Source organism: Bacillus rossius, chromosome 5, assembly GCF_032445375.1.
Source record: "Bacillus rossius redtenbacheri isolate Brsri chromosome 5, Brsri_v3, whole genome shotgun sequence".
Lineage (NCBI taxonomy): Eukaryota > Metazoa > Arthropoda > Insecta > Phasmatodea > Bacillidae > Bacillus > Bacillus rossius.
The window spans coordinates 70,829,980-70,844,014 of record NC_086333.1 but is presented as its reverse complement, the minus strand read 5'-3'; the positions used below and the strand labels follow the sequence as shown (position 1 = coordinate 70,844,014).

Below are 14,035 nucleotides of genomic sequence, written 5' to 3'. Positions count from 1 at the left end.
AAAGTTACTGTAGTAGCTCTAGACGAAATGAAAGGCCAACCCAACGAAATATGAAAGCTTTGTCTCGACATAAAATACACGTTGAGCATGAATTTTGACCTTGAAGTCGGCCTAGGAGTGGTTGTCACTTTAAAACATATCGACTTGCGTTCAAGATTTTCCGGTAACTAGAGTTTTACTGTTGCTTCGGGGTTAAATACGAAAGGTAAATTCGGCGGGAAATGCGCTGCAACTCTGAAACAGAACGAACTCCGGTAGAACTGTAAAAACAATAAATCACTGTTCAAACCCCTACTAATATTATAAATGCCAAAGTGTGTTTGTCTGTTTGTCCTTCTTTCACGTAGCAACTGGGCAATGGATCGACATGATTTTTTTAATGTACATAGTTTATGGGCCGGAAAGTGAAAGAGACTACATATAATTACGAAATTTAATATCTAAAGGGATGAAAAAGGTGTGAATTCAGTTTTATAATAAAAAAATCATAGGAGGTAGGTCATAGGCACACAATCAGTGAGTTTTTGTCATACCTCTGTGTCCGCCACACGGTCATATAGTAGGGTATGGTAACTTCCTATCCTTCTCATGGGTGAAATCCACCATCCGCTTAGGTAAGAAGCTCACGGCTGCTAGCCAACAAAAGGCGCTAATAACAGTTTAGTTTAGAACTTCGTCAATAGATGGCGTTGACTGAAATTTGTAACGCGCTATCGTTTGGTGCGTATGTCACGTCATGCCTAGGGGTTTTCCTGCCTTCCCACAAAATGAAGCTGAAGATTGGGGTCATGGTTTTGCTGATGTGTAGCCTCGATACACCGAGATAGTGCAATCAATGGTGATTTAAACTCATAATTTCCCGTTTTACAAGTGTATGTCCTACAAATTTGACACTCGGTAGTGATGTTCCTTATATTATGACGTGTTTATCCCGGGAAACGCCGAATACTTCAGCTAGTAATTCTATAAACACAATCTAAGTATTTTTTAAAATATAGTATATATGTTAACTATAGACAAACTACCATTTATTACGCCTATGGTAGAACTTTTACAATGATGTATATGCACACGTACAGTGCACTGACAAAAAAAATTGGTTGTCTGTAAAGTCGGTTTACGGACGATAGTTTAACGTGACGTCATAACAAAACATTGATTAAATGATTGCATACTTTTATGAATAAAAGTAAATCATTTTTATTGAATTATCACTATTTTGTATGGATACAAAGAAGAAGTGAAATGATATCTACAATTTAATTGATACATTTACTTTTATTTGCACTCATTAATTCAAATATGTTTATTATTTGAACGAAGAGATTATTTTAACTATAACTTTTATACATGTTTGCTATTTAACTTCTTCCAATCTGTGTTATTCTGTTAAGGATAGGACGATGATAGGAAAAGTAGGAAACGAATGGGAGTGTTTAAAGGATGATGTGAAGGAAAATGGCTTACCCAACACCAAGATGCAGTCAAAAAGAATATATTTGCGCCACGGACTCTGCAGCAATGCTAGGAGGAACGGGTTAGCAAAGAGCAATGAAAATGTTACATTGAAATGCATGATAACAGAATTACGCCATGGACTCGGTCGCAATGCTATAAGGTTCAGGTTAGCAAAGAGCAATATAAAATGAGCGTAACGGGACACAGCTAAACGGGACAATGTGCGTAACGGGACACATTTCGTGCCAGCGTTCATCGATTTCTTAGACATTGTCACGTCAAAAAAGGGCACTGATTAATTTAACACGTGATATTAAGGTAATTTCATCTGTAGCCTACATCCAATTGTTATAAAATATTCATTGCATAAAATGTCTCGATAATCCGAGCTGGATGGGACCGGAGCCAACTCGGATTATCAGAACCTCGGATTATTGGAAATACGAATAAAAACACGCAAAATCAATTTCTAATACATATGTCGATGTTTTAATAAAAATAAAATACAAACATATTGAAAGGCAGATTAGAAATATATACATAATTATTTTTTAAAATAATCTATTATTGTTTTTTTTTTTATGCTCCTTGCTTCTCAGCTGCTCGTGTGCTCCACTTCTTAAAAAACATTACGTCATTTGGAGTGACGTCATCTTGCTGCTCCACGTATTCGAGTGCCTTTTCTAAGCGTAGAAACCCATCTGCATGGCTAATTTTTTTGTTGATTTCTTCTTCCTCTTGTTCGTCTTTTTCGGTGTCCTCATCCCGGTTGTTGACCATTTAAATAATTTTCTCATCCGTCAATTCTTCAATTTCATCACTGTCTAACCACTTCTTAACCTCTTCAGCACTGGATTCCATTTCGCAGCCAGGGATTGCCACCATTAAATTCAATAGAGTCATATTATCACAGTCATCTTCAACTGTTTCTTCTTCTTCACTTTGTGAAACTCTCGGTTTTATAAGTTTTGACCAGGATTTCTGTATAGTTTCCTGTTTAATTTCTGACCACGCATCAACTAACCAATAGATAACGTCTTTTATATTAACTGTTTTTAGCATATCTACTAATGAAATTTCTTCTTCTTGCAAAATATATGTCAGAAGCATGCGTCTGTACTTTTTCTTTATTGTCGCAATGACGCCTTGGTCCATAGGTTGAATGAGGCTAGTCACATTTGGGGGCAGGAAAACAGTTATAATTTCATCACTTGAAAGCTCTTCTACGTTTGGATGGGATGGAGCGTTGTCAATAACCAACAGTGCTTTTCTCGGTAATTGTCGTTCTTTTAAAAACGTTTCTACTGAAGGAACAAATTCCTCGAAGAACCAATTTTTAAAAATGGTCGTATTCATCCACGAGTTCTTTTGATTTTTGTATGCGACGGGTAGTGCGTTCATATTTACATTTTTAAAAGCTCTAGGTTTTTTTGACTTTCCTATCACCAAGGGACGAAGCTTATGTGTCCCAGAGGCATTGGAACATGGTAGAACAGTAATTCGTTCCTTGCTCTTTTTATGCCCAGGAGCGGAAATCTCGTCTTTGGATGCTAGACTCTTGTCAGGTAGCATTTTAAAATTTAACCCAGTCTCGTCACAGTTATATAATTGATCATGTGTGTAGCCCCCTTCTTCGATCATGCTTTGAAATTTTTGAACGTAGTTTTCACCACCAGCAGCATCAGCTGAAAGCTTTTCTCCCGTGATATGCAATTGCCGCACACCGTATCATTTTCCATTTATTCAGCCATCCTTTACTGGCATTAAAATTGCTTTCACCTTCTTGTAATTTATTACGAAAATAATGCGCTTTTTCTTGTAATATAGGCCCAGAAAGAGGGACACCTTTTTGCCGCTGTGCTAAAAACCATGAAAACAAAGCTTCACTTGTTTTTTCGTACTCACTTTTTTTCATACGAGATCTGGATGTTGTAGCCTGAGAAAGATTTTTTTGAGTTTGCCATAACTCCAATTTATGTCTGTTGCGCCTCCAGTCACCCTCAGTAACAGCACTCACTCCTAAATCACGCGCAATTGTTTTTAGCGGCTCACCTTTATCAACCCGCGTCAGAGCTTCTAATTTATCACTTAATGATATTTCAGTATGTTTTCTTTTACTCATACTGGTCCGTAATAGAACTGGGACGTAACTACATAGATGTGCTCACGGCGAAGAACTTACGGGAACTAAAAATTGCCCTCTGGAGGGAACGCGGGGAATTGACGAGGGGGCGGAGGATCTAGGCCGACGGAGAAAAGGGGTTTCCCCCAATGTTCTAAAAATAGATTCTTGCGACTTCTGACAGGGGTGGGCCGCTACCTGCTATGTACAGTCACTTACCCAACTCACCCCATCAGGCCTTCCTCCTCAACGTAGCCCTGGCCGTCCCTACATGTTTGTGTGTTTGCAAAATTCATATTTTTTTCTTTCTCATAACCCCCGAAACTGACTCGGATTATTGGAAACTCGGATTATCGGAGCTCGGATTATCGAGACCCTAAAGTACTTGTATTTTTACCGAAGCCTGTAGAACAATTAAATTTTATAGAGATATTTGTGTAAAATGACAGTTGTACTATTTTTTAAAAAATCACGACAAAAATGTAAAATTACAAAGTAGACGCGTTATGAAATAAACAATGAGTGAATTTTTACGATGCGCGTGTACCATGCAACGAAGTTTTCACAGGATGAAAAAAGATTCCATACAAATAAAAATGATATATGTGCTTTTACACCTTACACTATAGTGATTGACAATGAATCCTGGACCATATAAATAAAAACATTTATTTATTATGAATATTAGAGACCGAAATTAGGTTCATATACTTTTTCAAGAGTATTTATACAATTATTGAGGTTATGTTCACGTATGTATAATTTATTTGCATTGTAAATTATTACATTATTATGTAATATTTAATTAAAATTAATAAATCAGAATAATTATTGATTTTCATTACTAATCAAAAAATTTCTTAATTTTACTAAATAAAATTATTATCTTAATTCTTGTTTTTATGTTAATATTTAGTACTGATTATTTAATAATTTTTTTTTAATTTGATTGAATTTGAGCTTTACTGACTGTATTTATAATACAATCCAGTCCTCTTATAGTTTTATTTATATTAATCATTTTAACGAAAATTTAAAGTTAGTGTTTTGTTACGCTAAGTAAGTATAAATGCTAACGCGCGTACATGATAACATGCACACATATATGTTGCAAAACTATTGTTTTGAGAAAAAGGCTCCGAAAGTAATTTGTTTGCTACTTGCTTATGTGTACATAGCACCTTTATCAACTCGTAACTATGCTATTTTTGAAGTTAGAGGGAAGGTGTCTTTACCATTACATAGAATGAATCATAACACCTTCATCCCTGGACTTAGTGAAATTTTTTAAAAAAATGTAACATAACACCTTCATCCACTTACCCCTTCACATATTTTCACACTGTAGCATCTCTTCAAATGACAATGTGAATGTTGCAGGTGGGTTCCTAACTAATGGATGTTGTACACGGGGCACTCACCGCTGTTGGCGACCGACGACTCGTCTTCCTCGACGGCGACCACGGCGGTGAGCTCCGCCAGGGGCAGCTGGTCACCGCCCCCGCCGCCTCCGCCCCCGCCGCCCTCCGTCGGCAGTGGGGGCGGCGTGCACGAGCCGTCCCCGGGGCTGCGCGGCTCGTCGGGCACCTGCGGACACACGCACGCCGGCCATGTGTGTTGTGTGCGCGGCGGACTGTGTTGTGTGCGCGGCGGACTGTGTTGTGTGCGCGGCGGACTGTGTTGTGTGCGCGGCGGATGGTGTTGTGGGCGCGGCGGACTGTGTTGTGGGCGCGGCGGACGGTGTTGTGTGCGCGGCGGATGGTGTTGTGTGCGCGGCGGACTGTGTTGTGTGCGCGGCGGATGGTGTTGTGTGCGCGGCGGATGGTGTTGTGGGCGCGGCGGACTGTGTTGTGTGCGCGGCGGATGGTGTTGTGGGCGCGGCGGATGGTGTTGTGTGCGCGGCGGACTGTGTTGTGTGCGCGGCGGATGGTGTTGTGGGCGCGGCGGATGGTGTTGTGTGCGCGGCGGACTGTGTTGTGTGCGCGGCGGATGGTGTTGTGTGCGCGGCGGACTGTGTTGTGGGCGCGGCGGACGGTGTTGTGTGCGCGGCGGATGGTGTTGTGTGCGCGGCGGACTGTGTTGTGTGCGCGGCGGATGGTGTTGTGGGCGCGGCGGACTGTGTTGTGTGCGCGGCGGATGGTGTTGTGGGCGCGGCGGATGGTGTTGTGTGCGCGGCGGACTGTGTTGTGTGCGCGGCGGATGGTGTTGTGGGCGCGGCGGATGGTGTTGTGTGCGCGGCGGACGGTGTTGTGTGCGCGGCGGACTGTGTTGTGGGCGCGGCGGACTGTGTTGTGTGCGCGGCAGATGGTGTTGTGGGCGCGGCGGATGGTGTTGTGTGCGCGGCGGACGGTGTTGTGTGCGCGGCGGACTGTGTTGTGTGCGCGGCGGATGGTGTTGTGGGCGCGGCGGATGGTGTTGTGTGCGCGGCGGACGGTGTTGTGTGCGCGGCGGACTGTGTTGTGGGCGCGGCGGACTGTGTTGTGTGCGCGGCGGATGGTGTTGTGTGCGCGGCGGACGGTGTTGTGGGCGCGGCGGACTGTGTTGTGTGCGCGGCGGATGGTGTTGTGGGCGCGGCGGACTGTGTTGTGTGCGCGGCGGATGGTGTTGTGTGCGCGGCGGATGGTGTTGTGTGCGCGGCGGATGGTGTTGTGTGCGCGGCGGACGGTGTTGTGGGCGCGGCGGACTGTGTTGTGTGCGCGGCGGATGGTGTTGTGGGCGCGGCGGATGGTGTTGTGTGCGCGGCGGACTGTGTTGTGTGCGCGGCGGATGGTGTTGTGTGCGCGGCGGACTGTGTTGTGTGCGCGGCGGATGGTGTTGTGTGCGCGGCGGATGGTGTTGTGTGCGCGGCGGATGGTGTTGTGGGCGCGGCGGACTGTGTTGTGTGCGCGGCGGATGGTGTTGTGGGCGCGGCGGATGGTGTTGTGTGCGCGGCGGACTGTGTTGTGTGCGCGGCGGATGGTGTTGTGGGCGCGGCGGACTGTGTTGTGTGCGCGGCGGATGGTGTTGTGGGCGCAGCGGACTGTGTTGTGTGCGCGGCGGATGGTGTTGTGTGCGCGGCGGATGGTGTTGTGGGCGCGGCGGACTGTGTTGTGTGCGCGGCGGATGGTGTTGTGGGCGCGGCGGATGGTGTTGTGTGCGCGGCGGACTGTGTTGTGTGCGCGGCGGATGGTGTTGTGGGCGCGGCGGACTGTGTTGTGTGCGCGGCGGATGGTGTTGTGGGCGCGGCGGACTGTGTTGTGTGCGCGGCGGATGGTGTTGTGGGCGCGGCGGACTGTGTTGTGTGCGCGGCGGATGGTGTTGTGTGCGCGGCGGATGGTGTTGTGTGCGCGGCGGATGGTGTTGTGTGCGCGGCGGATGGTGTTGTGGGCGCGGCGGACTGTGTTGTGTGCGCGGCGGATGGTGTTGTGGGCGCGGCGGATGGTGTTGTGTGCGCGGCGGACTGTGTTGTGTGCGCGGCGGATGGTGTTGTGTGCGCGGCGGACTGTGTTGTGTGCGCGGCGGACTGTGTTGTGTGCGCGGCGGACGGTGTTGTGGGCGCGGCGGACTGTGTTGTGTGCGCGGCGGACGGTGTTGTGGGCGCGGCGGATGGTGTTGTGTGCGCGGCGGATGGTGTTGTGGGCGCGGCGGACTGTGTTGTGTGCGCGGCGGATGGTGTTGTGTGCGCGGCGGATGGTGTTGTGTGCGCGGCGGACTGTGTTGTGTGCGCGGTGGACTGTGTTGTGTGCGCGGCGGATGGTGTTGTGTGCGCGGCGGACGGTGTTGTGTGCGCGGCGGACGGTGTTGTGGGCGCGGCGGATGGTGTTGTGTGCGCGGCGGACGGTGTTGTGTGCGCGGCGGACTGTGTTGTGTGCGCGGCGGATGGTGTTGTGTGCGCGGCGGACGGTGTTGTGGGCGCGGCGGACTGTGTTGTGGCCATGTGGAGACCCCCCACATTATTTTGTGGGCCCCGTTGCTAGAAGTCATGATGCCCCCCCCCCCCCCCCTTTTTCTTTTTCTAACAGTAATAAAAAATGTTTTTTTTTCCTTTTATGTATATTGTTTTAATTATATATTTTTTTAACCTTTTCACAATTATTTTTAAAACGCATTAAAACTAGTTTTAAGTCAGTGTTTCGATTGTCAAAACGTAAATGTATTTTGAATAATGGAAAATAAATGAGTGTAAGTGTTCTGCACTGTGAACATGGTGTCGCGTCAATTGGTGGTGGTTTCGTTACTCACAGTTGTAGATTCAGACACGTTCTGTACGCACAGCATATTCCGAATAATATTAGTCTGGTGTAATATTTCATCGGTTACTAAATTTAGGCCTTACTGTTTAATTGTTTTCTATGATTAATTTAAAATTGTCTACTTTTTTGTTTTAAGATTTTTTTTCTTTCCTTCGGAGGCGCCCTAGACCCAGGGGCCCCGTTGCCATAGCAACGGTAGCACCGGCCATATGGGGGCCCTGGCCATGTGTGTTGTGTACGGGGCGGACGAGCGAACAGAGTGAGGCCCCAGGTGCACTGTTAGAAAATACTTCACCTTAAATTTTGGCGAAGAACGCTCGTTATTAATATTACCCAGGGATCATCGTAAATTTATGAGTGTTGAGTTCATGTAACTTGAACTCTAATCCACAAGAATAATGTTGGTACCTATACAACCAAAACTAATAGTGTTAATATTAGTTAATAAATAAAACTCGAGTTAACTAATTGGGTTATCCTTTCGAACCTGTTTTTCCCACACGTAACACACACACACACACACACTCTCTCTCTCTCTCTCTCTCTCTCTCTATATATATATATATATATATGTGTATATATGTATATATACATATAGTATATATACACACACACAAAATGACTTGCTTTAAAATAAACATAAAAAAATTGACATAAGATCAAAATATCAAAACTATTAAATAAAAACCAAAATATATAATGTTCAGTTTTCTTTTCTCGGCAAAATAATAAATTAAATTTCTATGAGTAAAAGTTGGAGTTCTAAACGTCTACTATTCCCTGAGATTTTAGAGCGACAGTTTTTTTTTAAAATCCAATCATAAGAAAATTTATTAAACTTTACTTCTTGAAGGGTCAAAAAATAATTAAAACTTCCAAACAAAATCAGCTACAAAAGTAAATCTTTTACATGTAAAATAATAAAAACTGGGGAGCGAGCCATTCAGTACCTATTCCGCAGTTAATTCTCGGTAAAGAGCGAATTCATGTGTTTTCATGTTGCAAATAATAATGTAATACAAAACTCGGACAAGAAATTTAACGTAGAATGCTTTGAAACAACGCCGAGCGTGATAAATGAGCCATTCCCATGACCGGGTTTATAAACTACACGAGGAACGCCAGGATGCAACAGCGCAACACGCCGTCAGCACAAGAAAATAAATCATGAAATCATTCAACGATAAAAGCTGTTTATTTAATTAAGCGGACGGGTTCGCCCCAAGGAGAAAATTGACGCGGCGAGACCTCGTGAACATAGAGAAATGACACACACTCACTATTTATGTGTCTATGAAACATGATTTTTTTCTGCAATTAAAATTGTAATATACAAAAAGGGTATTGAAAATTGAAACAAATATGGCGACACTACAAACTGTCAGGATCTTTATTTTTCTTACTCTCTACTTAGTTCCTTACAATAGCATTCACTCTCTTTCTCTTTCTATTCCCCCTCCCCAGCAGCGTTAAACGTTTAACGCAACCTTGTTGGAAGTCTCATTAGAAGTATAACTTCAATAACAGTCGTTTCTAAAACACACAAGTCACAAGACGTAACCAACCGTATGACATAAATTTGTAAAACATCTGTAAACCGGTTCTCTAAAGTGTGGCTGCTGAAAGTTTTGCGTCTTGAGTTCCACGCGTAGTTGATAAACCCGTCCAGCTTTCAACTGCATCATGAAATATTTCCGAGCTTGAGATGGTCGGGTGTATCCCAAGAGCTCACCCAGTGCTGTCATCTTGCAGTCACACCTATCAGTAATCGTATTTATGCAGAGAATAATACACACGTGAAGCAAACATGATAAAGTTTGCGGCTATAAAAAAAAAGTAATTCATCTATACAGTAATCAGCTAACCAATCCGTTGAGAGGTTTAAACATTACGGAAGTAAAAAAAAAAGTTAATATAAAAATTACATATTAGGATTGATATTTTCTAGGTACTTTCAAAAGGTCTACCGTCTGATTATCATTTGATGTGGCAAGCAGTGCAGAATTGTATTCTTGAATCCCTTTTGGACGTAATTTTTATAGCACACCTTCTAACTTGAATTTTATCCAAACAATTTTGAAGTCATTAAAATTATCGCGTCACTTATGAAGCTAGCAACCAACCGACTCTATGCGCAAGATATATTGCATGAAACTCTGGTGGACACACAATATTCTGAAGTGTTATTAAGGCCCCCCCACCTGCCCGGGCACACACGCGGTGCGCAGAGCTTCAGGAAAAAACAAAGCGATTTGAAAACTAATGGAGACACCCGAGTGGGGTCTGTTTACACAAAGCACAATTTTCCTGTGCACGACGAGAAGACTGCGCGCCAGTTCAGAGTCTTGACCTGCGCTAGAAGCACCAGTGAGCGTCGCGCTTATCATCCCGGCCCACTAGCGCAGACGGGAAGCCTAAGATGTACATCGAGTTCTGTCCCTGCCCGAACACGCCCGAATATTCACCTTCGGCCAACCTCGGGTTTATTTATATATATTTATATTTTTTTCTCTATTTTAATGTAGCTATACTAACCTAACTAACCGTCCATAGTGTTTTAAAGTGTTTTAATGTAGCTAACCTAACCGACCACTTTTAATATTTGAATTTATTTTTCCTGCGCAAAAATAAAACAAATCCCGAGGTTGGCCGAAGGTGAATATTTGGGCGTGTTCGGGCAGGGACAGAACTTGATGGACATCTTGGTCTTCTCAACGCAGACACACGCCTGACCAGGCGGCGCCCTCCAAAACAAATGCGGGTCGGTAGCAGTTGAGGGGGAACCCGCAAGGGTTGGCAGCACTGGCTCACCTCGTCCAGCAGCCGCTGCGCGGCGCCACGGGCGCGCCTCGCCCGGACGTACACGAGGAGCGGCGACGTCTTGCGCGACGCGGTCATTGCGAGGAAGCGCGGCGATCTCCCCCCACCACCTCCACTCCGGGCGCCGGACGACCCCTGATTGGCTCCCTTCCCCGCCACACGCGGTGGGGGGAACGTCGATCCTACCATTCACTGACCCCGAGGGGGACGCATCACAACGCCGAAATGCCAAATTGACCACAACGCTGACAGCTAGAAAACTGCTGTGTACCACAACGCCGAAATACGCTAACGCCGAAAAATGTCATTGCAGGACTGCCACAAAGGTTAGGTTAGGTTAGACTAGGTTAGGTTAGGCTAGGTTAGGTTAGGCTAGGCTAGGATAGGCTAGGTTAAGTTAGGTTAGGTTATATTACGCTAGGTTAGGTTAGGAAAGGTTAGGTTTCATTTTGGTATTTCGGCGTTAAGGTTCATTAAAAAAAAAAAAACACACAAATTCATTCAGTTGTTATTTCGGTTTTGTGGTACACAACAGTTTTCTGGCTTTCGGCATTGTGGTTAATTTTGACATTCGGCGTTATGGTATTTTGGCGTTGTGGTAACGACCAACCCCGAGCACCATTCTACTCTTAAGGGGCCCGTCCCGTCAGGGGTGTATGTGTGTTAGTGAGGCTCTCTGGTGCTTCTTGCGCGGCATCGCCTCTGGACTGTGGACTGGCGCGCAGTCCTCTCCGTCGTCACAGGACAACTGTGAAATTTGAGCGGTGACCGTAACATTATATGGTCGATAAATGAAGGTAAAGGTGTAATGCAAGTCCCTTAATCGCATTCAAAAATCTGTACTGGTTGTTTGACGCCTAGAGATTATTCTGAAGACAAGCGTTTTAGCCATTTTTAACCCTTCTAAAAAATACAGTTTAAAAACTTAAAAACCGAAATCAAAAGTATTTTTCGGCCCTTGGCGAACTATTAAATGCTTTTTGCAAGCAGACTCCACTCGGATATCTTGAGTTGTTCTGGAATCGCGTTGTTTTTTCCTGAAGCTCTGCGCACCGTGTGTGTGCCCGGGTAGGCGGAGTCCTTAAGGGCGGTATTCCAAGACGTTCGGGTTAGGTAGCGAGTGAGCACCGCCTTGTTGGGGCACGACCCTGACCTAACTCGCGGGTCGTGTCCAAACTCAATCCCGGCAAGGAAACAAATCGGCAACAGTTAGGTTAGGTTAGGTAAAGTTAGGTTTGATTGTGGTATTTCGGCGTTAAGGTACATTTAAGAAACACACACAAATTCATTAAGTTGTTATTTCGGCGTTGTGGTACACAGCAGTTTTCTAGCTGTCGGCATTGTGGTCAATTTTGACATTCGGCGTCATGGTATTTCGGCGTTGTGGTAACGTCCCGACTGAACTAATTCCGACCGCGAAGTCGCGCGAGCGGGCAGAGAACTTAAAGACACGCGCGGGCCTGGTCGGGGTTCAGTGGATCACAGGATTCGCGGCGGAGGAGGCAGGGACCTAGCGAACGAACGCTAATTGCCAGCGACGAGAACGCGCGCGCGACCTCGCGGCAGTCACTGGGTCATCGGTCGACGTCCGGTGCGGTAAAGCTGCAGTGTAGTATTTTGGACGTGACAACGTCTAATAAATCGATGAACGCCGGCTGCACACACGAAAAAGGGTCCCGTTACGCACATTGTCAGGTTACGCTATGTTCCGTTACACTCATTATACGCTTGCGCCGCATCTATCTTTCTTCCACTCGATTGGAACAAACATCGATTTGACTTTTTTGAGGCACATTAAACTTGAAACACTCCCATTCGTTTCCTACATTTCCTATCATCGTCCTATTCCTTAACAGAATAACACAGATTGGAAGAAGTTAAATAGCAAACATGTATAAAAGTTTTAGTTAAAATAATCTCTTCGTTAAAGTAATAAACGTATTTGAATTAATGAGTGCAAATAAAAGTAAATTTATCAATTAAATTGTATATTTCGTTTCACTCGTTCTTTCTTATCCAAACAAAATAATGATAATTCAATAAAAATGATTCAATTTTATTCAAAAAAGTATGCAATCATTTCATGAATGTTTTGTTATAACGTTGTCACGTTAAACTATCGTCCATAAACCGACTTTACAGACAACCAATTTTTTTTTTTATTTACACTTGTCACTGTCTCCATTTCGTAATAAATTTCTTTGAAGATGTTAAAGTGCCAACATTCATTCCTTTCTTTTTCCTTTGTTTCAAAAAATGCTGTGTGTGCATTTTTTTCTGTTTGATATTATTCCCACTTCGTAAAAAGGGGAGGGGCAGCTGGCAACCTCTTCCCCCCTTACTATGGTTACGCTATGAATAATTGCCTGGATTTTTTAAATTAGTTTATTATATATATGTATTGAAATACGTTTTTATCGTGATATTAACATTTTTATGTTTCAACAACGCAGTGATCGGCCTGGTGAAAGCCTGTATCAGCGGCAGCTGGAAGCAGATGCTGGATGTCAGACAGGCGCGCGCGAAGAGGAATCGACGGAGGCTTGCGGCAACGACTCAGCGGGATTTCAACGCTTGTGTAGACAGGAAACCTCCGAGCAGAAAAAAAAAAACTGCGTTGGCGCAATTACGCAGGAAGTGGCGCATATGCGGCTTGCTGAACGAATTTTACGAACACGGATTTATTAATGTCTCAAGCCAGCTTGTAATTTTTCGTTCTTAAGGTTCGGCTTCACCCTCCATATTAATTTTTTTTTCGCTCATTGCAAACTTTCTTATAAAGAAAATGATCATAAATTAGATTACAGAAGCAATTAAGTATATGTTAACCAGCTATAGTATCTCATAAAAAAGGAACTTATAGTGAGTGATCGCGACACAATTAGTTAAACCAAAATTTGAAAGATATATATATATATTTTTTTTTTACAAATGGCAGATAATGAGTAGCACATATCTGGCGATAACATTCAATACAGAAAATAAAATAAAATTTTTATATATTGGAATATCTAAATAAATGGTCCTAGATTAAAATAATTATGATATGAAAATGAGGTAAAACATCGTGGGGGGTTGAAACCGCATCTTTGACAAGATGAATTCGGAAGTCAACTTAGAAAACGTAGCTTAAAGAGAAGTTACAATGCCAGTTTAAATAGTGTGTACATATTAATAAACTATTTGTTATTGTAGCAATTGTTTATACTTATATTTTCCATATAAACATACATCAATATTTCTGCCCTCACGAGCATAGTTAGTCAAAATAATATAACTCATATTCAGCTTTTACAAACCATTATGACATTAATCGTGAATACGCAATGATTAATATGGACTAATATTTTATTTTGATATTTTCATGCAAACCTATGTCTAGAACAATTTCAAGGACACTGTT

The 14,035-nt window shown here is 43.8% G+C and overlaps 1 protein-coding gene across 1 annotated transcript in view; it reads right to left on the bottom strand.

Annotated features, from left to right (window-relative positions):
* Positions 1-14,035, bottom strand: part of LOC134531985 (adenylyl cyclase 78C) — a 504,301-nt gene that overhangs the window by 139,533 nt on the left and 350,733 nt on the right. Inside the window, exon 4 of the mRNA XM_063368091.1 lies at positions 5,002-5,167. Coding sequence (XP_063224161.1) covers positions 5,002-5,167 — 166 coding nt within the window. The remainder of the gene's footprint in view (positions 1-5,001; positions 5,168-14,035) is intronic.